Below are 26,029 nucleotides of genomic sequence, written 5' to 3'. Positions count from 1 at the left end.
AACGTATAAGCCTGTGTAGTGTAGTTAATCTTAATAAAAGGCTGAATTAGAGCATTAAATATTGTAATATAATTTGAATATTGGTAAAAATATGGAATGAAATTTGAATAGTATTATAGAGGAAAATTGACAGCTCTAAACTATACATACATTATTGTGCACGCTGTGGGAAGGAGGACTTCAAACACACGTTGGCCAAGTATGTAGGTGCTTTAAAGGACAGACAGACAGAAAAATTCTCCATCAGCGTGTCAAATAAAGGAGAACAACAGCAGTCATGCTGCGCACGTTGTGACCTGAATGTACAGGAACCCGCTTGCTTTGGAAAAAATAACATGTTGCCTCTTTTGTTTTGAGAAAATAAAATTTGGCTCGACAAAAAGAGCTTGTTACAAAGCACACATGATTCACGAGCAGCATTCTGCTGCCGGGTTGATGACTAATTACAGTTCTCCTTCCATCAGTAGAATATGCATAATGAATCAGGCGTATTTCAGAGCATGCAGCTAGTGGAAAGGCAGTATACACCTGTACCAAAGTGCTGTTGGACTAAGTTAAGTGAGCATCCTCACATGTGGAGCTGTATGCCATTCTCATATTGTATTATTGCACCAGATTCGCTGAAAAAAACGGATTCAGACTGATGAATCACCCGTTCTGGAGCCCGGCCACTTCAAGTGTATCAGCCGAGATTTCTTTTTAAAATGTATCACGAGACGTTGATTGTGTGATGTAGGTGTCTACTTTGAACGTTATGGGGCAGGTGAGATTTTAAAAAAGCGAAATGGAATGGAGTAATCATAGTAATCGTCTCCGTCACAAAGGGTTTGTATTCAGAGTGGATTCCGCCACGCCGGGAAGCGGATCAGCACTTTAGGGTTGAGTAGGATCTATAAGACTGTTTGGCATTCCGCGTCATGAACACTGGATGAGCTCATGTGTCTGAGAGCAACACGCATCAGAGCAGCTTCCAATCAACTCTGGAGAGAAGCACTCTGTTTTCATCCACCTAAAGCTCTGCTGGATTTCCTGGTGGTTTGGAGGGATGCTCTGTCTGCCTGACGCTTACTTTTATGCAAAGACTGTTTCTATAGCTTCATTATACTGTTTTGTCAGGATGGTCCCTCTCTACCATTTGGAGATTTTTTGGTCTACTGGAGTTGATGCCTTCTCTAAGTGTACCATTCCTTTCAACAAAAGTCCACCATTGGGGGCATCTATCTGTGTTGAAGTGTTTAGCTGCAACTGCAACAAAAGAAGAAAACTGTGACTCTGCCTCAAAGGGACGTGCACTTGGGGGGTCCGCTGTCATGCCACTCATGTGCATAAGCAGCAGTGGCCTTTGCAGAGTACTGTCGGATGCTGATGAGGCGCCTGGATGAGGACACTTTGACATCTCCTGCTTTGCAAGTGGTATTTTTTTTTCCTCTGGATGTGAATCTATTCCTGCATGCCTCCTCAACTGTTACATTTTTCAACTATCCATCGACACAAAACTTTGAAGGAAATTTGAAAGGAAGTGGTGGTGTGTGAAAACATCTAGTGGCGGATCGGGGAAACTCTCAGGATTCTAACTGGTGGTTTCAACGGTCTTAACTTGTTGCCCTCATCCATCTGAGCTACATCTTGAGTCCTAATGCAACCTCAGTAAGATTACAGACAGTGAGGCTGAAAGGCATCGTTCCCGGAGAACTACTGGTCCAGTGTGGGAACATCAGACTCAGCCACTGACAATGAAAACTCTTGTATTAAGAAGTTAATACAAATCTAAGTTAATTGCTGAATGCAATGGATGATTATTGGCCAAAAAAAATATGAAAATCAAACTAAATTAGGAAAGATTGCCATCCATCCATCCATCCATCGTCTACCGCTTATCCTGTATTCAGGGTCGCGGGGGGGCTGGAGCCGATCCCAGCTGACATTGGGCGAAGGTGGGGTACACCCTGGACCCTGGATATTTAATAATATAATAGTTTTTACGGTTTGATTAGAAAACTACAAGCTCTGAATCCAGGTAAAAGACAACAGCCTCGCCTTCTTTAACACTCCGGCACTGTGAAAAAATATTTTCAGACAGTGTCCCTTTTTTTTAAAACCTTCAAAAGATCTGACATGGCTCTTTGACAACCTTATAAAGCTGAGTTCCTATCCTCTGAAGTAAGATGGCAGACCAGGAACATGAAAGGGAAGCTGTTTTTTGTTGCATAACATATAACTTTGCAAGTTCAGCGTCTGGAAACATTTGCTCACGAATGCTAGACCCGTCTGAGCACGATGTCGAACGGAGACGTTTGATGCAACGTGCTGATGACCCGGAGAATCTCTGCACTCATGCACTCATGTTTGCTCTTAAAGAAAAGAAACCCTTAAGCTACTGTGCAGCAGCTGCACTGCGATGTGTAGCGAACGCTACGTCTAATTGTGTTGAAAAACATATTTGGATTATTTTGTCTACAAAAGAAGTTTCTTTAATGTTTTGTAAAAGCTCCGCTGATCTACCGTTTTGCATTGTGCACTTCAGGCTTTGTGCTTCAGTAGTTTTCAATTCATTCCCAGCAGATGAAAGTCTCTTTGTGTGATGTAAAGGTCATTTTGAAATTGCCCGATACCCTCAGATTGCTTTGGCCTTGTGCATAACCCTTGAGTGCTAAAAGATCTATCACCATTATTATCAACATCAAATCATTTTCCACGCAATGTTTGCCAGATGTTTTTTTTTTGCTGTTTATAAACCTCATCCATCGTCTAAACTACAAATCCATTATTCGAAAGCAGAATACTGCTGCCGCGCACTCAGAAAGCCCTGCACTTAGGAAATAATAAAGCTGTGTGTCGCTATGAGCTAACGCGTTTTAGGCCCGTAGCATCAACAAGAGCATTGTAATTGACAGCCGTCTTCTATCAATGCTTCACAATGAGCTTATTGTGCATCTTTTTACGTTTAGTGTCATCTAGTTGGCTGTATGGAGGTAAAGTGAACCTCAGTTGAAGCTTTAAACAACCAGAGAGTTAAGAAATGTATGAGCTCTAAATGTTTTAGTGTTTTCCAGCAGAACTGCCTTAACTGTTAAAAAGTCGAACCATTCTCGACACCTCCCACACTCCATCCAACCAGAACGACTGCAGCCCGGCCGTTTGGGCCCGAAACCTGTTTTTCTTCCGTAGCGTACGAAAGATCCGACATTCATTGTTTCTTTGTTTGTCTTCTAATGGAAGTGTTTACCGCAACAGTCATCCGACTCCGAGTACATTTGACTCATCGCCCATGTGACTTCCATCACCAGTAAACGCACGAAAAACGGAGAGCTTGTGTTAGGGACTAAATGAGATGGCTTTGTCTGCTGTGTTTAACTATAAAAGTAGATTAGCCGAACCCGTGGAAGTGTGTGAGGTTAGTCGAGGCAGGTTTTATAGCTGTGATGGAACAACGCTGTTCAACAGCCTTTGCAAAACGGTACTGTGTTTACTTAAGATGCAGATTGCTTGCGGCTAGGTGTGACAACAAAAAAAAGCTTGCGATGGACGGACTTGGCCATTGCAATTCTCGCAATTTTCCCTGAAGTTGCTTCCCAGCGGAGCCGGGAGAAAAAGCAGTTGAGGCCACGGCTCCATTGGGCATCCTCTCACGTCCGCTAGGACCGCGGCTGAGATCTCGCCGATTTGAGAACAGGAGAGGTTTTGTCACAGAGGTGGAGAAGATGAAGGAGGAAGAAAAGTATTTGGCTGCAGGGACCGTGTCTGTTTTGGTGTGGAGGAAATCTCGACACGAGTTACATTTGTCAGTGGTAATAGAGAGGATTTCCAGAGTGTGATTCGGTGATGTACAAAAATGGACAGAGCTGCCACAGCTGATGGGATCCTGGTATATTTCTCGAGTCACCGCGGGGACGGAATAAGGGGTAGTAGCTGTTTCTGTCAAGAAAAGAAGCCATCTGTTTTGGTTCCCTTATTAAATATCAATCACAAAGCTAAAAAGAAAATGCAAACAGGCTGATGAGCAGAAGCTGATGAGAAACAGTAAAAAAAAGTTACTGATAACAAATCAGGAAGATGTCTCTGATGTTTTGTACTTCCAGTTGTTCCTCACTGGGAAAAAAATGTAATTTAAAACTGACCCTGATGGCAACTGGCTGCAAACTGTCATCTCTTTCCCCATTTTAATATATTTTTGGCTCGAAAAAGGGGGTTGTGTTGCTGCAGACCTCCTCGGCTTGTTGTAATCATTTTTAATCTGTGAGCATTTGCCTCATTTCGAGCCACGCGACACACCTGTGCCCATGCATACTCCAAATCCACACATCTCCCCGAGTCTCTGCAGGCCACGAACACACGAGCATGCGATGTGCCACAGCTGTCTTATCATCCCCGGTTTGGACAGATCTCTATTGCCGCTGCCTCCTCATAGTTTGTCAGTGCTGACATGCCCGTGTGGTTGAGTGCGTCTAATTGTGCAACCGTGTGACAAAAATAGACGGATGTAAAAAGCCAAAGCATTTTCTGACGGGGAGGCGTTTATTTCGAACAAGTTTGAAATTAGCATGCGGGGATAACAATGGAAAAAAAAATCTGTTGTAGTAATTGGCACCTTTTAATCTGGGACACAGATCTGGGCGCGAAAGAGCTCGCGCGTGTTTGTTGTGTAGATATGAACACACGTGTGAACGCACTTGTCTGTTTGTATCCATATTAGTGCGCTGGGGCCCGTTCTGCATAGATGCCTTTCCTCCTGCGGCCCTGTGAAAAGAGATGTGGATTGGGACAATAACGGAGGATTAGATTGTGTTCTTCTGTGTGTGTGTGTGTGTGTGTGTGTGTGTGTGTGTGTGTGTGTGTGTGTGTTGACTGCATTGGGGAAATGACTTAATGTAAACCTCCAGGCAGCAGAGACTTAAAAAAAGGATGAGAATGCATCTCGCACAAAGGCATTAAATGGCCAATGAAGAAGTGAGGAAGTGCTGTTTATTGTCATTTTATCTGGACAGAGACAGCAACATGTGATATAAAATGCGGGTCGATTCCGTTTGCATGACACAAAACACATTTGACTCCAAACACTGGGACACTAGTGTCTCTAAACAGAGCCATTATTGTGAGATTATGTTCCCGGGGCATTGATCCCCGCAAATGGGATCAGACGGCGATGAATATGACAGCTGAAGAGTATTTGCCGAGGGTTTGAATGCGATGCCTTTTTCCTGCTCTTGTCTTGATGGGATTACAGGCATGGCGTCGCACGGACAAAGTTTTTTTACACTTCGAAATCCCTCAAAGACTCGGCACAAATCACTTTATTATCACTGGGTTTGACCTCGTCAGGAGTATGGGGGTTTAAACCGTCCGGTCGAGTCAGGTAAATAGGCAGACATGGAAAAGATGAGCTGGAATGACTTTCAACTGCCAACATTGTTTCTCCACTGAAGGTGTGTGAGTGTGTAAAAAGTATGCAGCATGTAAAGATATGGCTCCAAAGCCATACTAGAGGACAAAAAGGATTCCAAAAGACAATACCCACCCAAGCCGCAGCCTGTTCGCCCTGCTGCCGTCTGGCTAGCGATACGGGAGTATCAGCTGCCGCACCGCCAGACTTCAGTGCTGCTTCTTCCCTCAGGCTGCGAGTCTCATGAACTCATCCTCCACCCTTCTTTCTTTTCCACCAAACATGACTACAACCACATTTCGTCGCGCGTTCCCACCGTACAGTGACAACAAATGAAACCTCGAACCTACAATGCAGTCGCGTCTGTGTCGCAACGCGTGTTTTCTTGACACAGAAACGGGGGATTCTGTTTTTCTGCTTCATCCTCCTCCTCAGTCCTTATGGCAGAACATAAGCTCCGCAGACACTGTGTCTAGTTCTGTGTAGGCAGTGTTATGAAAGCTCAGTGTCATCGGCATTATGTCCTCTTTGACCTCCACGGGTTTGTGTGTGGAGAAAATAAATGGTTTGCAGTCTACCTGTTGGTCCGTGACACATGCATATGAGCTCATGTGTTATTCTTATGAAAAATCAAATGGTGTTAAAATCCTCGGGGGGGAAGGAGCACTGTTGCTGAGCTGTTAAAACCCATGTTGCAATGCTAAGAGTACACTCCTCTGAAAACTCTAGAGATGTGAGTCACTTCTCAGACCCGATCATGCTCTCTCAGTGGAAAGTCCAAAGCTCTACATTCCACGGTGCTCGCTTCTACGCGGTTATTTTCTGTGTTCCTCCGTGTTAAGTAGGTAGACTCTCTACACTCATGGATTAAATAATGGGGGGAACATTCTGAGCCCCGTTGCAGCATGGCTGTCAGGGATGCTGTGTGAAAACATCAAAGCCACCGCGGCCCCATTTTGTTTTTACACCTCATCAATTCTGCTCCAAATTCCTCTTTTCTCGCTGTGCTTATATTCACTGTCTACTTAGCCTTAGACGGTGAAGAGAGATCAGACTTGAATTTGACGTTACTGAACTCACAGTATTATGATGGTGCACAATGGTCAAATAGTGAACTTATGTGTATGTAATTATTGTATTTTGAGAATGATTACTATTGCAGTAATGTCATTATTGAAGACAATTTGGCTCAAAATAACATGTTTTTTGTTTTATTTTTGCATCTGATGTATTATCTGGCATTAAAAGTAAAAGTTCCATAACTTCTGCTGTGTGTAACACTTTGACTAATACAATGTCACTGATGAATCATATGATTTTTGTCAAAGGATGGAGGTGTCAGTTAGTCAGCCTGTTCATGTGCTCATCCAATACCACAACATACCACATTTTTATAACTGGTCATATCGACATTTAATGTGGGAAAAATGAAGAAATGTGTTGCTGGTATTGCAAAATATCACACTGAAGAAATCAGAGCACATTCATTGTACCGTGGGGATAAACCTTTTTAGACTCGACTGACCACTTGGCCTCTCCGCAAGCACCACTCTCAGTAAGAGTGTAATGACTTTGTTTGTTGGACTTTATGCCTCACTATTTCAATTGTTCCTTCTTAATGGGAAACATAACTGTGATAAATACATAATTCCTGTTCTCCCTATTGCTTTTCCACTTACTTAAAAGGTTTTTGTTCAGCCAAGGCTACATGAATGGCCCTGCACATATGAGTGAGCCCATTAACTTTGTATTTCTTGGCTGTCTTTGATGTCGTCCTCTCGCAGTCTTTGCAGAAACTAGCCTTCAATCTGACTTCAATCCCAGCTGTACTTCAAGCTTCCTCTTTGCACCCTCTTGATCCTCCTTCTCACGGTAGCGTTGCCCTTTTCCAACCCAAACAATCTCCTAATGAGGCCAAACCCCTGTATCCACACACAAGACATGCGTGCACACTCGCACCCAGCCAGTTCTCAGGCTGGTGTTGCAGACCCTTGTGGCTTTGGTGCAGAGTCTCCCCCTCCGTCTGTCAGCGTTTTTTGTACTCGTTTCGCCGTCTCCCTCCCTCCCTCCCCTCGTCTCTCGCTCCCTTCCCTTCCTCCTCTGGAAAGTGGGACAGCGGCAGGGATCACAAGAGGAGGTGACACAGATAGGATGGGCACCGTGACATGGCGTTAAGGACCCCCTGCCCTGCTCCTGCCCTTGTCTTTAATTCTTCTCTCCACGGTCTTCTCCAGCGTTCTGCCCTCCCCGGCTCGAGAGCAGCAGATGTTACGGAGTTAAAGCTGTAATTGTTCTGCTGTAGCTGTAGGCGACGGCTGCGCTTATGTATTCCAAAAACAGCGGCATCCACTCCACCGTACCATCTCCCTATCCGCTGCATGACTGATAGTTGGATCAAGCTCATATCACTGTGAGAAAAAAAACCACACTTTCTGCTGCGATACACTCTCAAGTTTAACATTGTTCATATGCATCGATCTATTTCTGTTGCCTTGATGAGTCTCTTTCTTTTTCATCCATTCAAATCATTATTTTTTTTTTCCGTCTCTCTCTTTGTTCTGCATCATCAATCCCACTCCATGTCTCTCTGCGTCGTTGTCGTCCCACGTTTCCGTATCTTTGCCTCACTGTCTCATCTCCATCCGGAGGTCTGTCTCCCTTTCTTAATTGGCCGGTCCATAATGCATAATGCCACTCCGTGGATGGGCTTAGTGCTTCTCCAGCTTCCTTGTAGATGAAGGAGAATTGATCGGTTTCTCCTGATACCATGGTGACACAGTCAATGAACATACTCAGTAGACAGTGCTTCATTCAATATGGCCAATACACTGTCGTGTGTGTGTGTGTGTGTGAGAGAGAGAGAGAGAGAGAGAGAGAGAGAGAGAGAGAGGCTGATTCAGACTGTGTACCTGCTGTGATGTTTGAAAGACTAAAAATAATGCCATACTTCTTTTTTTTTTTTTTTTGCGTTCTGCCTGGTCTGTAATAGAAGCCAGCCCAGTGAACTGCTCTGTCCTAAGAATACTTTACTACATTTATTATTTACTATGATGATGCTCTTCCACTGAGTACTTTAGCAATTAGCGCTACGGTACACTGAGCCTCTATTTATGCATCGCCAGCTGTACAAGAAACCAAAGGTGAAACTATTTCAGTGTGTTTACCGTAATGAGCAATGCGGGTCATTAAAGAAGTCAACAACGTGATTTCTATCGTGACCTGTTAGCTCTCCACCCAGTCGGAAGTCTCTTTTTTTTACCTCTCCTGTTCAGCGTTGCCATGCTAACAGTTTGTGAATTGTTATTGAAGTGTTTGGACTGCTGATCTGGGAATCTTTTGTTGTTGTTGTTTGTTTGCTATTTTCTGACTAAACAATTAATGGATCAACCGACAATGAAAATAATTGTGAAATGGGGAACATTGATATTGCCTCTCAACGTGGCGATGGCTGAGTCGGCTGTTGGCTTACTGTGTTAACACTGCAGACTAAGGCAAAAGTGTTGACGGAGCTAGTGTGTGTTGACCTGAGGGCGGGTACTACGCCGCCGGGACGACGCTGTCCGCCGGGACGACGCTGTCCGTCGGGACGACGCTGTCCGTCGGGATGTCGTCAGCTGTAATCGCCGTGTGCAGAGCAGCGGCCGCGAGCAGGCCATGAGGCACGCTCACATGCACTAACATACAAGAAAAGCATGCTTGAGCGGCTTGGCTAAGTGAGGCAAGGAGAAGCTTGACTAACAACACACACAGAGGGACAGCAACTTCATTCTATGCTCAGATAGATTACATTAAATTGCAGCCCTAATATGCAATATGACCTGGCATCCTGTCAATACAAGGCACAATGGTATATTTTGCTATTTTTATGAATACACACGGAACTTTTGCAGTTCTGGCCCAGCCGGCTGGTGTCCGATATCAACACATGTAACGTGTGGCTGCATCGCCTTGCAGCACGCCCTGTTTATGCTTCTGTTAAGTCATTTTTGTCTCATTAGAATTATTAACTTTTGCTCTTTGACTGAAGCTTCATTTAATTAAAGCTTTCACTGGTTGAAACACTGCAGTATGACATTACTTCATCTATGAAAGGTCATTTATCCGTGAAAACTGTTGTTTCTGGTGACTCAAATTACATGAGACATCTTCCAAAACGTGCCATCGCCTCATCACTCGTGACAGCTGAAGTGGAAAGATCAGAAGTAAGCTATGACCACAATGATCCTCAGTGTACTGGCAGTAGACAGACTGGAAAAGATGAAGTTGATTTGATAACACTTACAAAAGCCCCTTACACTTACAAAAATGTATAAAGCCCCTGAAAACTTTCTTTGTAACATTAAATATTCATGACTAAATGAACAACAATCAAAGTTAAAGTTCAGAAACAAACATCCTCTGTTATTATTTATTTAGACTTTAACATTCAAACCCTCCATCTGTGCTGCGAGGGTGCGGTTTGATCAGATGTGAGCAACGTAAGCAAACAACTTTAAACCTCGTGAGAAAACCAGGAACACAACAAGACATACAGAAACCTGTCATGTGAGACAGAAACGAGTGTGTTCATGTAAGCTGATTGGGAGAAATGGGTTGAAAGGGCCTTTAAATGCAATAAAGCATTTGCATGTAATAATGAAACGTTGCATTGGATGCTGTGTGTGTGCAGTGTGTGTGCTCGTGTGAGCTCTCGCCCAGCTTTGGTATCAGTGGCTCATTTAGAAATAAACTGATGCTCACAGTCCGATAAGAGGCTTATTGTGTAGTGAGACCATCTCGTAATTAAAACAGAATATGAATAATCTCTGGAGAACATGTTTCGCTAATGCAACGCAACTGGAGCGTTTACGCCAACGTTTGTGTACAACGCCCACGTCATCCTGCGATAATATCTCTGTCAGGCTATAAAAACATCCATGTGAGCACGTAAATCTGATAATCCGCCCATAAAACATCACGAGCGCACCTAAACGTAATGGTGCTCATGTTTTCCAAGGACACTAGTCTGAAAGTGACGCAGGCGATATCTGAGAAAGGAGACGCTACCCGCGACGCAAAATTTGCTCACGCGGAATGAATTGATAGATCTATATTTTTTGTGGGGTTTTTTTCTGCCCTTGTGCTGAAACGTTCAATTAGAAATGCAGGTCTGAGTGGAAGGCGGCGGCTGAGAATGAATCAGCTTGTACAAAGCGGGATTGATAAACAATAAGCTGTCAGGATGATAAAATATGCCTTTAGAATGAAGAAAGGTAAGGTTGGCACAAATGGGCCAACACACACACACACACACACACACACACACACACACACACACACACACACACACACACACTTTGGGAAGTGATGAGACAGCTCTACTTTTGAATTGAAGCTGCCCATCTTTGGTGAGCCCATAAAACTCCCCTCAGAATCACAGCTCTGAACCATAAAATTCCCTGTGATAAAGGGAATATATGACAGCCCCCCTCCTCTTTGTCCCCCCCCCCCCCCCCCCCCTCGCGGGGAGATGGCTGTGGACGGCCCGTCCCCTTTGATGTAAGTGGAGCAAGGGCTTAACTCTGCTCCGGCCTGGCCGACTGAGTCCTATTCCAGAAGGTATTACCATGCTAACTCTTTAAGGTAAGCCTGTGCTCAGTCATGTGTGGACCACTGGGGCTTGTGGGTTAACATGGAGGACTCGTGGTATGCAGGGGACATTGGGATGTATGGAGGAGGGAGGGGGGGTAAGCAAGCGAAAAAAAATAATGATGTGACAGAGAGTTTATGTGAGCTTACAGTTTTTAAGTATCTATGCTGCACGTTAAAGACCGGAATCAGAGCATTATCCATTAACTTCTCATCATGTACAGATATAGAGTAGTATTGTGTACCTGAGAAGAGAATGAAGTCACTCTCCCTCCGTGTGTGTTGTTATGCAAATTTCTCCTCTCCTCTTCGGGTAAAAACACTGGCACTGCTACGTTAGAGCTGCTAGCCCTTGAGGGGTAATTGAAACGCTCCCGATCTCATATTAAACACCTTTAATCCAATTCATCTACCTCGGCTGGATCGTCCTCGTCATTATTAAGACACAGAACTTGCGTCCAAACAACTGGCAGCAACCGTATTGAAGAAGTGGATTACTTGTTATTACCCTCTTTTTTTGGCGACGTCTCAGAATGATTAAAGAGGAATTAACCTTTTTCCGTTTCACTGCGGGAATAAATGCAATCTATTTAGCACACTCATGACATACGCATGAGACATAACTGGTTATTTCACCGGCTGTTCCAGACTAAAAAGATATGGCGTTTCTAGAAGCAGGACTCCCACACGTTGTACAACCCGGCAGCGCACATGCTCATGCGACTACATGAAAAACCTCTCCCATTGAATGTGTCTGGGGAAATGCTGGCGAGATGACATTTGGAGAAAATGTAGCCCGTCTTGATCTGTTGCCGAACGGAGCGTGTAAGGTCCCCGAGACTAGCTGGGGAGACAGATGGGAAGAGACGGGGCAGGTAGGAGCAGGCAGAGGGAACTACAGACCAGAACACATCCTGAGAGGTAGGCGGGACCCCTGGCACTCTCTATTAGTGTCATATTTATACGATTTCTTTGTTGACATTTCATGAAAGGATACAAGAAAATCTATTCAATCTGATTCCATTTTTCATTCCATCCATCATTTGCTTTTTTTCACAGGCTTTTTTTCCCCACAATAGTGAATAAAAACAGGTTTCTGACCCCAACAAAAAGGTTTATTTTGATGCCCATTATAAGCCACACAAATCATTTTTTTTCCTCGCAGCCCTCATGGCCTCAGGTAACTTTGCCTGTAAATAAATTCAAACGAGGCTGTGCAGCTCCACGGCAGCTCCCAGGGGTCCGTCTGTATCAGTTTGTTTTTTCCAAGTTTGGTCTCTCTGAATGTGAGTGGACCTGATTCTGTTCTCTACAAACCTGAAGCTTTCCAGGATTGCATGTGCTCAGATCAATGGCCGCTGACTGATTAAATTAGGACAAAAGACTCTAACTTTAACTCACGGGACAGCGTTTATCTTGGCAATAAAATATGTTTATGTGAAAAGCCCAGTTTAATCCTCACGTATCTGTGATGATGGAGAGACAAATGTACTCCTCTCCGTCGCCCTAAATGTTGAGCGGTGCAGCACACGTCTGCCCTGGGGATGGATGATTTGCTCTGAGAGTGGTCGCCTGACATGTTAGTCACACGTATTCAGAGAGAAAGGAGGGAGAGGCATTTGAAGAGTGCGATGGATAGACAGATAGGTGGGTCACTGGGTGAGAGAGAGAAGGACACGCAATAATGATGTTTGTTTTGTGCAAAAGGTCGTCTGATTCATCCTCAGTTTAATGTTTGCTGGTCATTAGGAGAGCTTATCTGCAGTCCGACCTCAAGGGCTTTTTATAGCAGGTTAAAGTCTGTCAGAAGTTATCCTGCTAAATATAGTGTACTGGCCTTTGTGTGGCCGCATACAACTCTACAAGACTGATTGCAGTCTTCTCCGGCTGAGAGATCGACCTAAAACATGTTTGACACCATCATCTCTTCCATCTTTTTCCTCACTACGGCTCCATCCAACAGCGTAAGGCCGAGTTCTTCACCTCAGCTCCCTTCCTCCTTTTTTTTTTTTTTTTTTACAAATCACTCTCTCACCTTTCCACTCCTCCCGACACTCACCTCCCTCATCTGTTTCCTCAGTTCACCTCTTACTCCACTTTTTCTTGCTTGTCGCACATATCTGTGTGTTCTTTTCTTTGCATCCCTTGCTTCTCAAATCCATCACTGTTTTTTTCCTACTGATTAAGCTTCTACATCCCCCTCCTCCGTCACCACTCCCTCACTTGCCCCCTCAAAGGTTGTCTCCTCCATTGTTCCCTTTTTCAGTTTACCCTCAACTCTCTCTTTCTGAACTTCCTCACTTTCACCACACACACACACACACACACACACACACACACACACACTCCCTCCTTCCCTCCCAGGGTGATTAAGTGATGGTTGGGCTGGCACAGCTGGTGTAGTTGGGCAGGCAGCCCATCTTCATGACAGCTGTGCTGCAGTGTAGCCAGATCCTTATTGGGGCAGTTGCACTGTAGTAATCATAACAACAACCCGGGTCAAACTGGCTTTTTTTGGGATTGACTGTTTTAGGTAGGCATCTGTTGGCTTGTGATTATCTCTGAGGTCATTATATCACTAAATAACAGGTGGACGCAAAGGTGTAAAAATTCAGTCCTTTTAAAAACTCCTAATGTTTTTGTTTCCGCGCATCCCTCTCATCCAAATAGTTCCCTTCCCTCACTGTTTCACACATCCTCGCTGTGTCGGAGCATTCGCTTCACACGGTTTCTGCTCGCACACCTTTTCAGAAAGTCACACCTGCATCACCGACGTGAAAGACTCATGTTGTGTGGGCGAGCTGACATGAACGTGTGAGCCAGCGGTGCCATCTGTTACGCTGCACATCTGGGGGAGAAAAAAAAAAAAAAACAATCTCAAAAGTCAGTGTTCTCCGGCCCGCCCCCGGTTCACAGGGAGTTCACATGCACCAGGCGGCGGGTCGGCTGACTTATGAGTGAGCAGAAACATCTGAGGTAAGCACCATTCTCAAAGCGGTAATTGAATTGTGCCAAGGTGATGGTGCAACAACTCAGTTATGAGCTTGGTGAGCTGCCCCCAACCTCACTATTAGTCACAAGCTGTTGTCAACTTGATCCCCCCCCCAACCTCCCCCCCTCTTCTCTGTGCATCATCAGTTTTAGGTCATGCTGACAGCTTAAGAAGATTAATGCGGTATTGGTTAAAGGGGGGTGAGGGAGTTCAGAGGATGCGCTGTGGACGTCTTCACCCTTCCTCCCCCTCGCTGCCCGTAACGCTCACTTCGACTGCGAGCCGCCGCACACTTGTGTCTGCGCTGGAAGTAATCATCCTCTAACAGGCCCAAACCCGTAACATTAAGTGTGCTGGCAGCCTCCGACACAGATGCTGCAGGGACAATTCCTCCTATAAACACCGCTTACATGGGACAGCAGCACGCCCATATACCAGCTCCATCAACAATGGCTATACCAACTCGACACTTTTATTTAAAGTTCACTATATTGAATGTTGTCTCCCTCGGCAAATACTACGGCTCTGGGTGAGCGTTCTCCGTTCTCATGACATCAACCTGTGCTGATCTCTCCATGATTCAAAGACAAATGTATGATTCAACCGTTAACATGTCATAAATGAGATGTTTCAGCCACATTCCACCACTTGAATGATAACCGACATAAAATCAAAGCTCTGCAACGTAAAAAGGGAAACTTGCAATGGACAACCAATACCGCCATTATGTACAAATACATGAATTATTGGGTTTTGAATGAATCCCCTTGATATATTAAAGAAAGGTCCTAAAACATCCCTCTCATTTTAATCATGCTATCAATATTATAATGCATACTTATAATCCAGCTACAACAAATTGTATTTCTATGACAAGAAAAAATAAGAGCTTGGAACAAAAATATGTAAAAGACCATCAGATTCTAATGCTGAAAAGAGCATCAGTGGTGCTGCAAATATAAATGCGATGTCATGAAAATATTTTTTTGCAGATACGTATAATGATGACACTGATACACCGACTTCTCTGCAAAAGTTCGTCTGATTACTTTTTTTTAGTTGCGCTCCAGAAAAAACCTCCACACTGGATTTTGATAAAAGGCCGTGGTGGGATCCGTCTGTACCGTCGTGTTCCCAGCTGAGCAGCGGATCGTTATGTAAGACTAAGTGTGGCACACACATGAATACACGTGCACACACACCGCGCTCACACAGACATAGAACACAAAAATGCCTCCGTGTTGTAATGAGACTGGGCCGAAGACACAAACAAGCTGTGGCAGCAGACAAACAAACTGCCGTTCTCTCACATCACTCCATCTTTCCTCGGCGTCATCACTCTGAAGCATGCAAACACCGACTGCCACAAAATAGAAGCTTCTTCTAATTCCAGCCATTTCATGCGTCACTGTCTTTGTGTGCCGGTGCACCTATGCGTGGGCGTCGCAATGCAAAGTCATTTTTGGCTTTTCCATATTTGTTCTCGAGCTAAATTGGGAATTTAGTCAGGAAGTGGATTTATTATCAGGAAAAAATGGAACAGGATGAGCTTCATTAAACCCACTAGTAGGTCCTGGCAAGTGTGTGTGTGTGTGTGTGTGTGTGTGGGTGTGAGTGTGGGTGTGTGTGTGTGTGGCGCGTGCTGTGCGACCCAGTTCCCCCAAAAAGCAAACATGAATGCTATACAACAGACCGAGGTAGGGCTGGAGGGCTAAGTAATGTTTTTTTGAAACTCTTTTAGATTTTTCTTCATAATTAATCTCTCAATTATTTGTTGATACTTATAATTTAGCTGATAATACATCAGAAAACTGTGAAAAATGCATCCCCAGAGCCCAACGTGATGTCTTCAAGCTGCAAAAAAGAGTTTTTTATTTAATAAATTACATAAACAATTATTCAGTTAATCAAGTTTTAGAACGATAGACAGAGCAAAGAAAAGAGGACACGATGAAAGAGGTACAGGTACACAGTCCTGAGATAAATCCCACCTTCGTGACCATTATAGTGTTCATTTTTGTCTAAATTGTTTTGAGGTGCAGTTGAAATATATGTAATTTATCACTTTGATGTCAATGACCGCACTCTAAATATGAATACCTCTCAAAACAATAAACATTATAACCATCATGAAGGTAGGATTTACTGCACCACTGTTGTATTAGACTGCAATAGTTTTAGATATGTGTACGGAATGAAATGGCAACTGTGTGCATACTGTATGACAGGAGCTTTCTGCTTTGATTGTAACTTCAAAGACAAATCTGGTGCATTTTTGTCATTTCGAAGGAGTATCTTCTCCTCTTTGAACAATGAAAATATGCTTCACGGAGACAAACCATGAGGGAAGGTTTGAATCTGTTTTTACCTGGTCAGTCTGATTCATGGGGCAGTTCAGGTGGTCTCATATCTCGTGTACTTGAATTAAGTGTGTATTATTTGAACAGAGCTCCAAGTGTAAGCACCAGTCGGAGGCAGATGGGCTCGTTAATGCAGTGATGGAGTTATGTAAGACCTGCTACTGCTGCCGCTCCTGTCTGTCTATACCGCAGTGTAGAGAGAGAGAGGGAGAAAATGTAAAAAAAAAAGAGCTTGTGAGTTATTTGAATGTGTCTCTGTTGGAGCTATCATGTTTATGCGTACGCACACACATGCTTACATGTGTGTGTAGGAACACTGTGGGACGGATGGGGATTGATGTTGTAAATCAGGAGGAATTGACTTGTTGTCCTGGGTTTGATGAACTCTTCTCCCTACTTAACCCATCCGCTTCAATTCCCCACATGCTGAGTAACGGCCGATACAGGCCTCTAAACACTCGACTGCACCGAGGTAGCAGAACGGAGGAGGGACGGCAAAGCAGAGAGCCCTCGTAGGCCAAGGTAGCAAATAAAGAAGGAATGGTTCTAAGGCAGTTTCTGTATACGCATATTAATGCCCCAATACAGTTTGGGATACTCGAGTGCCTAATTTACAATTTGTTGCAGGGGATAGACATAAATAATAAATGACCTAAGTAACTGAAGTACAAACACTGCTCCAGTGTGAATGGATCACATGAGGGTGAATCAATTTGTTAACAATAAACGAGGTCCAGGGATCAGGATCTTTGGGGTTCGGGGCTCACCGGCGGTCATCTGGACTTACTTAACATTGTACATACATAACCCTGCTAGATGATTAAACGCAGTCAGAAATCATCACTACATTATTACACTCATTGCCGTTCACACAGACCCGTGTTAAGGCTCGGTTATGCTTCCGCGTAGTGATCACGCAATGGCCACGCAACGGCCACGCAGTTGCTTGGAGACCGTGATGGTTCTGCGTTGGGTTTACGTGTCGAAATGCAATTCAATGCCACACCGGTAAAGGGCGCTATGTTTTTTGTAAAGACTGACCGACCGACCGACCGAGACTCTTGACGTATATCGTCGTTAGCCTCGTTATAGCCTATTTGTTTACTTTCCGTCTTTAAACGTCCACAATTTTTCAGAACTTGGTGTTTTATTTCTTTGTGCAAAAGCGACAAGGTGCAAACAATAAAAGTAGCCTATTAAAAGTTTAGATGGCGGTGTTTATGAGTGGAAACCGGATAGCGGTCTCCAGCGGATGTAGTTAGCGGACCAATCACTGCGTTGGTGTTGCGTTGGTGTTGCGTTGGTGTTGCGTCGCCTCGACGCACGTCTAGGATTTTTGGGAGGTGCACGTCAGGCCCTTGCGTTGGACGTAAGGGGGGTCCGCAAGGACGTAAGGGGTCCGCAAGCCCCCTTGCGTTGTGTCAACGTGGAAGCATAACTTGGGCTTTAGCGTTTTCTGATCTGACGCCCCCAACTGGATGGTTGGGCACATGAACAACCTGGTTACGGTTTGGGATCAACCGTCATCATAGGACAGGAAACTGCAGTGAAACAAAGTCACACACTTTATTGATTAAGGTATAGCATTGCTTTTACATTGCCATGCTACTTCTGCCTTTCTTCCTGATAGACAACAGTTAGAATTTGTATGATTACTAGAGGTTCTTGTCAGGTGAGCATCAACATAAGTCTTGCATAGTCAGACCCATCTCCACAGCGCTGGGTCAGTACCAAACAAGTGTCTGGCTCCACACAGTATCGTTCTGGCTCGTTTGTATTTATTTAAACCGACCACAATCATCCTTGTCTGCGCGCTAAGCCCAGGGGGAGAATGCTGCGTGAGATACCAATGGTAGACTTCATGAAATATGATCCAGGAAGGCTGATTGGAGTAACAGATGTGTGAGTTTGAGGACGTTTTTTTCCCCCCTTGAGGACAGTCTCAAGATAATGCCTCGGAGCCACCAAACTCCGGGTTGAACATCATGACCGTTAGCGTGGCACCTATTTGACCTATCTAGAAGTGCTGATGGATGACTCATCCAGTTGAAATTATTTCACATGCACGGAGTGTTCCTGTTATTGTGTCTACCCCCTGTAAACACCAGCAACCGCCTGCATGTGATAGCCTGGCTGCTGCAGTATGAGACATGGGTTGTAATAAATACCTTGTATTGACTTATTTTTCTGTTTCCATGGTAATATCCACGGGAAAAAAATCTATTTATTAATATTTGCAGAGTTGTTTGTAATTAGGAGCAGAAGATGGATAGCAAGAGCTTATCTGGAATCAAACCTGGAATAGAGACATACATGCATGCAGAGGTGTTCCAGAGAACGTGAGCGGAGCCCATCAGAATAATGTGGAAGACGAGATAAAAACTGGAGGGAGGCAGAGTGAAGGAGGGGAAGGGAGGGAGAGAATGGACTGAGCCGTGAGGAAAGCAGCAAGCCCATACTGCTGAGAGCTGTGGACCCCAAACGCCTTATCGGAAACCAAAACAGCTATCAATTATTCAACAGGTACAGAGAGAACCAGCTACAGAAGAGAAGACATGGGAGGGAGAGGAGATTTGAGGGAGAGAGCGGGGGATAGAGAAGATATATCCTGCATGGGAGTTAGACACAAAGGTTTTGATTTTTCCTTTTTTTTTTCCCTCAAGATGTTCAGAAACGTGCACATGGTTTTTACTTTCTGACTTATACAACATGCGATCACGTGTCAGTTCGTTGATATTAATGGCTTATTAGCTCAACATTTTGGGAAATATCCTTCTTGCTTTCTGTCTGGGAATGCGGAGATAATATCAATATCAATGTGGGCAAGTTGTGCACTTCATGCACCGAATGAGAAAAGTAGCCTCACAACGCCTCTACAGCAGCAAACATTGGAAATGTTAAATGACGTGTTGACATGTTGGATACATTTCTTGGCAAACAAAAGCGGGAGGCAGCGAGTCCCTGAAGTCTTGTCGTCGCAGAGAGGTGGAGAGGTTCAGTATCATTGTTCACCAACCTGGCAACCTGGATTATAGTCAGATGGATGCACCGCTGTTCTATGAAATAGCTTCAACATGTAACTTCCCATACAGTCACAATCCTATATCCCGACTGTTTGATTTACTATACCATAGTATACCTTTGTAATTATACAGTATGGTAATATAATACAATATCCAGACACTTTGCTGCTGCTTAATGCATCACACCACAGCCACTTTTACATTAAAGTTTTGTCTTTAGTTGCTCTCGTATAGTTACTATTTTTACTTCCATTTGTCTTCTATTCTATTCTAATTATAGATTTAAATACATGGGGATCAATGAAGGCCTAACTCATCTTATCTTGTGTTATAAGATAAGACACGCCTGCGTTAACATGAGTAATAGTGGCTCATGGGCTTCAGTCAACAAACAAGGTTGCTGCTTCAAGCGATTGGTTTGTCCAAGTGTCCCTCCCTCTGGAGTCAGGAAAATACCAAAGTTCCTGCATGGTCCAAACGGGGAGAAACACACGCACACACACACACACGCACACACACACACACACACACACACACACACACACACACACACACACACACACACACACACACACACACACACACACCACAATCAGCTCCTGTCAGCTCAATTTTCACTCGTCACTGGCTCTCTCTCTCCCTCTCTCTCTCTCTCTCTCTCTCTCTCTCTCTCTCTCTCTCTCTCTCTCTCTCCCTCATTCCTTTCATCCTGCAGGTGAAGTCTGTTTCCAAATAATCACTAATTTTCTTCCTGTGTCCATCTCTCTGTCTCCGTCTCACACATTCTCTCTCTCTCTCTCTCTCTCTCTCTCTCTCTCTCTCTCTCTCTCTCTCTCTCTCTCTCTCTCTCTCTCTCTCTCTCCCTCTCTCTCTCTCTCTCTCTCTCCCTCCCTCTCTCTCCTGCATCTCTCTAGTCCCCCGGCTCTGACATTTACACAACGCTTCCTGAGGCTCATGGCCAAACACACACTCACAGAATCCTTAGGATCGCTGTGTTCCTGCGTTGCGATCACGCACGTTTGTCTCCCTTTCATCCCGAAAAAAATGTCTCACGCTGGTGGACGCCGACGCGCCCGTGCATCTCACTCCCCTGTCTCTGTGGAAACACACACACACACACACACACACACACACAACTAGCCTAGCTGTTGCTTAGTGAACCTGCGATCAGAGACCTTCCTGCTGTGTGTGTGTGTGTTTGTGTGCGTAGCCAACTCTGTACCGCAGTGATTCATTAGCAAATTAGTGCAACATATTTACTTTGCAGTGGCAAATAGTATGCATGAACCATTTCATTTTGCTTGCTTTGTGATTTTACCTTTTTTTTGTTTTTGTTTGTTTGAAGAATATATAATTCTGGGAACGTTTCCTTTGTTGTGGCTGTCTCCATCAATTTGCACGGTGACCTCGTGAAAAATATGAAAAGTGCAAAGCCGTGTGTTTGCACGTAAACACAAATAGGGCATCGAGCTTTGTTTGGCAAGAAAGTTGAACTAAAACACCACAGGGCCATTATGGAATGCCATTTCATGCTCCGTGCTGTATAATTTGGAGCACTTGGTGTTTGTTTATTTCACATTAAAACAACTCCTGCTCATTAGGTTTTTCTTCTTTTTACCAGTTTGGAAGCTCGGACCTGTAAAACATCAGCCCCTTTTAATTATTTGTAACGCATTTAAACACGGTTGTGAACGCTAATGCAAATTCCCGAAACTTGTCGTGCAACTTAGACAGAATTGAGCAGGCAGACCACAGGGAGCTCATCCAGCAGCAGAAGAAGAAAGGAGTCTGTGAGTGACCTTGAGATCGGGCAGGAGGAGCGGTTGCAAAGGTCATTGATATGCACGGCCAAACGCGCGGACACTCGCTGTGTGTGGCGAAGCGTTTCATCCCGTTCTCCGCTGTGCCTTGCATTAGAGATGTAATTGATTATTATATGAATTCTAGTCCAGTCATCGTGTCCCAAGATGATTTAGTGCTCTAATGTGATATATCCACAGAATCCACGCGATGTTCCCTCCACGTTCCCCGTATCGTGTCGCTCCGCCTAATCTGTAAAATCTGCCCGTTGCCTCAGGATGTCCGCACTGCAAGAGCAAATTTGGATCAATCTCAGCACTCAATTACCCCGCCATTTGGTGCTTCACGACCCGAATAAACATTTTGTCACTAATCCATATGTTATTATCATCCACCAAGGCTATCAAAGATGCAAGTAAACACACACACCAACACACACACACAGACTCCAATTGTTTTGACTGTAGACTTGACAAAAGCCTGCAGACAAAGTGTGTCAACGCAACTGTCAGCTAAGAGAGGCAAAGTAAGTAAGTGGCATTAGTCTTTGTCGCCACGCCATCAGATAAAATCAAATCAATTCTGTATGAAAAATGTGTTAAAAACGTTAAAGCTGAACAGGAACTCCATAATACTGCCAGAAAGTTTCAGAATTAGGGCAGACCATATTGGGATTTTTGGCCCAGAGAAGGCTATTGGCCCTCAAGGTTGAGGCTATAGTCTGAATGAACAGTGACTTCCAATCTTACCATTTTGTATTGATATTGATCAGTGGATTTCAGCACCGAGCTTCTCTTTATATTATCACGGCTGAAGGTAATATCACAGAACGTTCCTCAGATATTGCACATCTTGGTGGATTACAGTGTATTCATCGGCAGGGTCGACTGCGAGAGGATGAAATCATATTATGAACTAACGATAAGAAGAAGACACGGGGTCGTGCCTTTTTAGAAGTTCCCACCTCCTGATGTAAGAACTTAAGACACATTTCATTCACATTAGTTTGCAAATACAAGTCAAAATCATGCATCATAATTGAACGTGTGTGTCTTGACAAGCAAACCCATGGACACTACATACAGTGATGCAGTTACTGTAGTGTTATGGAGGAGAGACGTAGCGAAAGTTACTGTCATAATAGAGACAGAGTGACAGACAAACACTTCGCCAATAAACATCCATAAATCCACTTAGAAAGCATAGAAATAAGATGCTCACTATTTATTGCCAGTATCAAAGTGATAGTTTTCTGTAAATCCATGGATATAATGTCAAAAAGGAACTCGTCACGACACCACATTATATCACGAAGTGGCATTTTAAAACCGTATGTGAAGTTTGAAGTTGAATACATTTCAATAGTTTTTTCAGTTCCAATTTGCCTTTTATAAAAAGCTTTACACATACAGCTCTGCGTGGACCAAACCCTACATTATACTGTCATTGCTTCACCTCAAACTGCATTTAACCAACAATGTTTTCAAAATCACTGTATTTATTGCCGTGTTTTTGGAAATGTTTGCTTCTTATATTTCTGATGTAAATCAGTTTGACTTACATGACTTTCTAGAATAGTGTCCCATAATGGCATAATATATGAAGCCCTGTTAGAAAGCATTCACTGTGGAGCTGATGATGGGGAGTATGATGGTCGAGTGTCATTTGCTTGAAAAACTCAAAACCCTGAAGAAAGGTCATTTTATTGATCAGTGGCAGTTGATCCACCACCATTATCTTTACTCTTCAATTCCTCCACACAGTCTGACTGCTGATCAGCTCTGCTTATTAGTGTTTTCATTTGATGTGGCAAAAATATGCAAATCCTTAATAATGCTTAGTTTTGAACTAGTATTTTATCTACCTGTAGCAAGACAATACAAAACTGTAAATGAATCATTTAAAGATATGACAAACAAACAATAGCCTGATAAAATGTGAAGTAGATCTAGATAAATTAATGAGTCATTTATTGACTAAAATAATTTGCAACTATTTTAATAATTAATTAATCATTTCAGTGATTTTTTTTCAAACTAAAATGCCAAATATTTGCTGGTTCCAGCTTCTTAAATGTCAGGATCTTCTGCCATTTTATAGACAAACTGATTAATGAGGAAAAAGAATCGGCAGCCGAATCGACGATAAAAGTAATCATTAGTTCCAGGCCTAGCCAAACAGAAAAATCTAAATGCAGCTCTGTAAGTGTGCGTTCTTTTACAGTCTGTGACAGAGCATGACAAAGCCTTTCATTTGTGTCTTCCTTAATAAAAGGGCTTCTCTTTACGCAACTCATTTTAAGGTTTGGCATGTGCTTTGTTCACTGTGCCATTGTGTACGTGACTGCGGAAAGCTGTTGATAAAGAGAGAGACAACGGGAGAAAAAAAAGTTGGACGCCGAGGCAAAGTCAAGTAAGGGAAACAAATCCAGCTTCAAACAAGCTGGGAAACAAAGCTTCGGCAGCTACCCAAACCAGCCAGCTAGCGGCCAATCAGCCTGCCAGGCCTCTCTCCTCTCAGACTGAAGCTGGCAGCGGGAACTGGCCAAGCAGGGAGATAGAGAAAGAACGAGAGACGGAAAGAGGGAAAGAGAGAGGGAGGTTTCATTACACAGAACCACTTCTCCTCCTCCTCCTCCTCCCTCTCTCCATCTCTCTTGTTTTATCCCACCGCAGAGATATACTGTGGGTAAAGGTGACAGACATAGATAACTGTATCTCAGGCAGACTGCGCACAATTACCCTGAATTTTATTATTGTTACTGACAGCCACATATTTGTAGGAGGAGATACAAAGCAGCAGCCATCACCACTGTGTGTTTGTGTGTTTGTGTGTGTGTGTGTGCGCGCATGTGTGGGTGCTATCCATCTGAAATTACAGCAAGATTAAAATTTGAGCTTGTCTGCCTCTAGCCAGCAAGCTCTCTCTGTCTTCCTTTTGTTCTGTCACACACACACACACACACACACACACACACACACGCGCAATGACAGCACTAATCAGCCCTCTGTCAAGCCCATTAGGTCACACCCTTAATGAGGAGATCGCCCAGCTTGTGCCCCGACTCGGGCCAGCCGAGTGAGCTAATGGAAAATGATGTGCGTGGATGTATGCGTGCTGTGACCCTCCTCGGTGTTGGGCTGCAGTGATATGACAAATGACAGACTTCCAGTGTCTCTATTAAAGAATGTTTTCTATTATGTTCTCAGGGTTCAGTCAGCCGTGCACGACACTCATCAGTGAGCTGACAATCTGCCTTTTCATGGGAGCCGCACTGTAGGCCTATTTTTATTTATTTAATTTTTTTTTTGGGGGGGGGGATTGGTAGATGAGTCACCACTCACTCACCACTATATATATATATATTTATATTTATTACCATGGGACATCACTTTGTAAGGCTTTTTAGGATTTGACAGAAGTGTTGCTAATTAGACCTACTTTTCGTCATACACGTGCACGTGCACGTGCACGCACGGAAAAGGAGCCTCCCCGTCAACACGGCCATCGTGGTTCAAAACATGATCCCCTTTTCTAGCCACAAAACAGGCGCGCGCGCGCGTCAGTGTGATAGTAAACAGCGAGGTGTCGGGGCGCGTGCTGATCTCCAGCGGGAGAGAGACACCCTCTCCCTCGGCGCGGACACAAGTCAGAATATCCTGCTGTTGGTGTGGCCGCGCGCGCCTCATTCTGTCACGCGCACTCAAGCCATAGGTGCGCGCACACAAAGCGCCCAAACAGGTGAAACTTTTTTTTTTTTTTTTTTTTTTTTTAACAATAAAGCACAATTGTGAACTTTTCCCACAACAATCTCATTCCCGTGCGCCCTCGTCCTATTTCTCTCTCACGCACACACCGGCTCGCGCACCGACAGCACCAGCCGTCCTCGTGCAGGCAAGTCCTACAAACTGCAGTGCGGCAGCGGTTCGCTATTTTAAGAATAATTTTCACATGAAGTGGATAAATATTTAATTTCCTTTCCATCCCCGGCCGCCGGCGCGGATAAACAGCGGCTGGTAAGTTGTTGAAGCGGCACCGAGAGGCTCTTTTGCTGCGACTCCAATTGAGCCAAAATAATAAAAATAATAATAATAATCATAACAAAAACACTCCAAGAATGTGTATCAACTCACACACACACGCGCGCGCACATCAATAAACGGCCCAGCCACACGCGCTCAACGCCATCAGCAACAAAAGCAAGTGCGTTCCTCTTTCTCTTACCTCGCCTAAACATATTGGCGGCAGCTGTTCGGACCGTCTAGTGGTGTCTGTGCTGGAGTAGCATCCCTGTGAGAGTCCAGTCCGTCGCTGCTGCTGGGAAACTAAATTGTTATTTTGATTCCCTTTGACCGCTGGCAGGCAGGCTGTAGTCTTGTCTCACCGCCGTGGCTGTTGTTTTATCAAGTGGAGACGGGTGGAGGAGGAGGAGGAGGAGGTGATGGAGGAGGAGGAGGAAGAAGAAGAAGAGGTCGGGTGATGTTTGACAAAATTAAAGAAAATGATGATCCGCCACTGATAGAGACGAAGTTTTCTCCTTGCTGTGAAAAAGGCGAAGAAGAAGGAAAAAAAAGACACCTCGTCCCGTCCCAACACACGCTGGTGTGTTTTAGTGGTATTTCAACTCACCGCCATCTGGTGTTTGTGAATCAATAAGGTTAGCCTAAGACTTTATTTCATGCCCGGATATCAGAGACATGTGCAGGCGAGAGCGGATGGAAAACAGACCCCAGACCAGAGGGAAGTGCCTTTATGACTCCCTGCTGTCAGGTTGCAGGTCAACCACAGTCTTAAATGTGCTGCTGTGTGCGGATCGTCAGTGCAGTCTACCGGCTCCGTTACCGGA

General features: G+C 44.2%; 1 protein-coding gene across 1 annotated transcript in view; it reads right to left on the bottom strand.

Moving 5' to 3' along the window:
• The window catches only part of rtn4rl1a (reticulon 4 receptor-like 1a), a 77,398-nt gene extending 51,733 nt beyond the window's left edge, over positions 1–25,665 (bottom strand). Inside the window, exon 1 of the mRNA XM_084028555.1 lies at positions 25,408–25,665. Within this exon, the coding sequence (XP_083884681.1) occupies positions 25,408–25,420 (13 nt within the window). The 5' untranslated portion in view covers positions 25,421–25,665. The remainder of the gene's footprint in view (positions 1–25,407) is intronic.
• Between the last annotated feature and the right edge of the window lie 364 nt (positions 25,666–26,029).

Source organism: Eutrigla gurnardus (genome assembly GCF_963514095.1).
Source record: "Eutrigla gurnardus genome assembly, chromosome: 15".
NCBI classification, from domain to species: Eukaryota; Metazoa; Chordata; class Actinopteri; order Perciformes; family Triglidae; genus Eutrigla; species Eutrigla gurnardus.
This window is presented reverse-complemented; position numbering and strand designations above follow the sequence as displayed.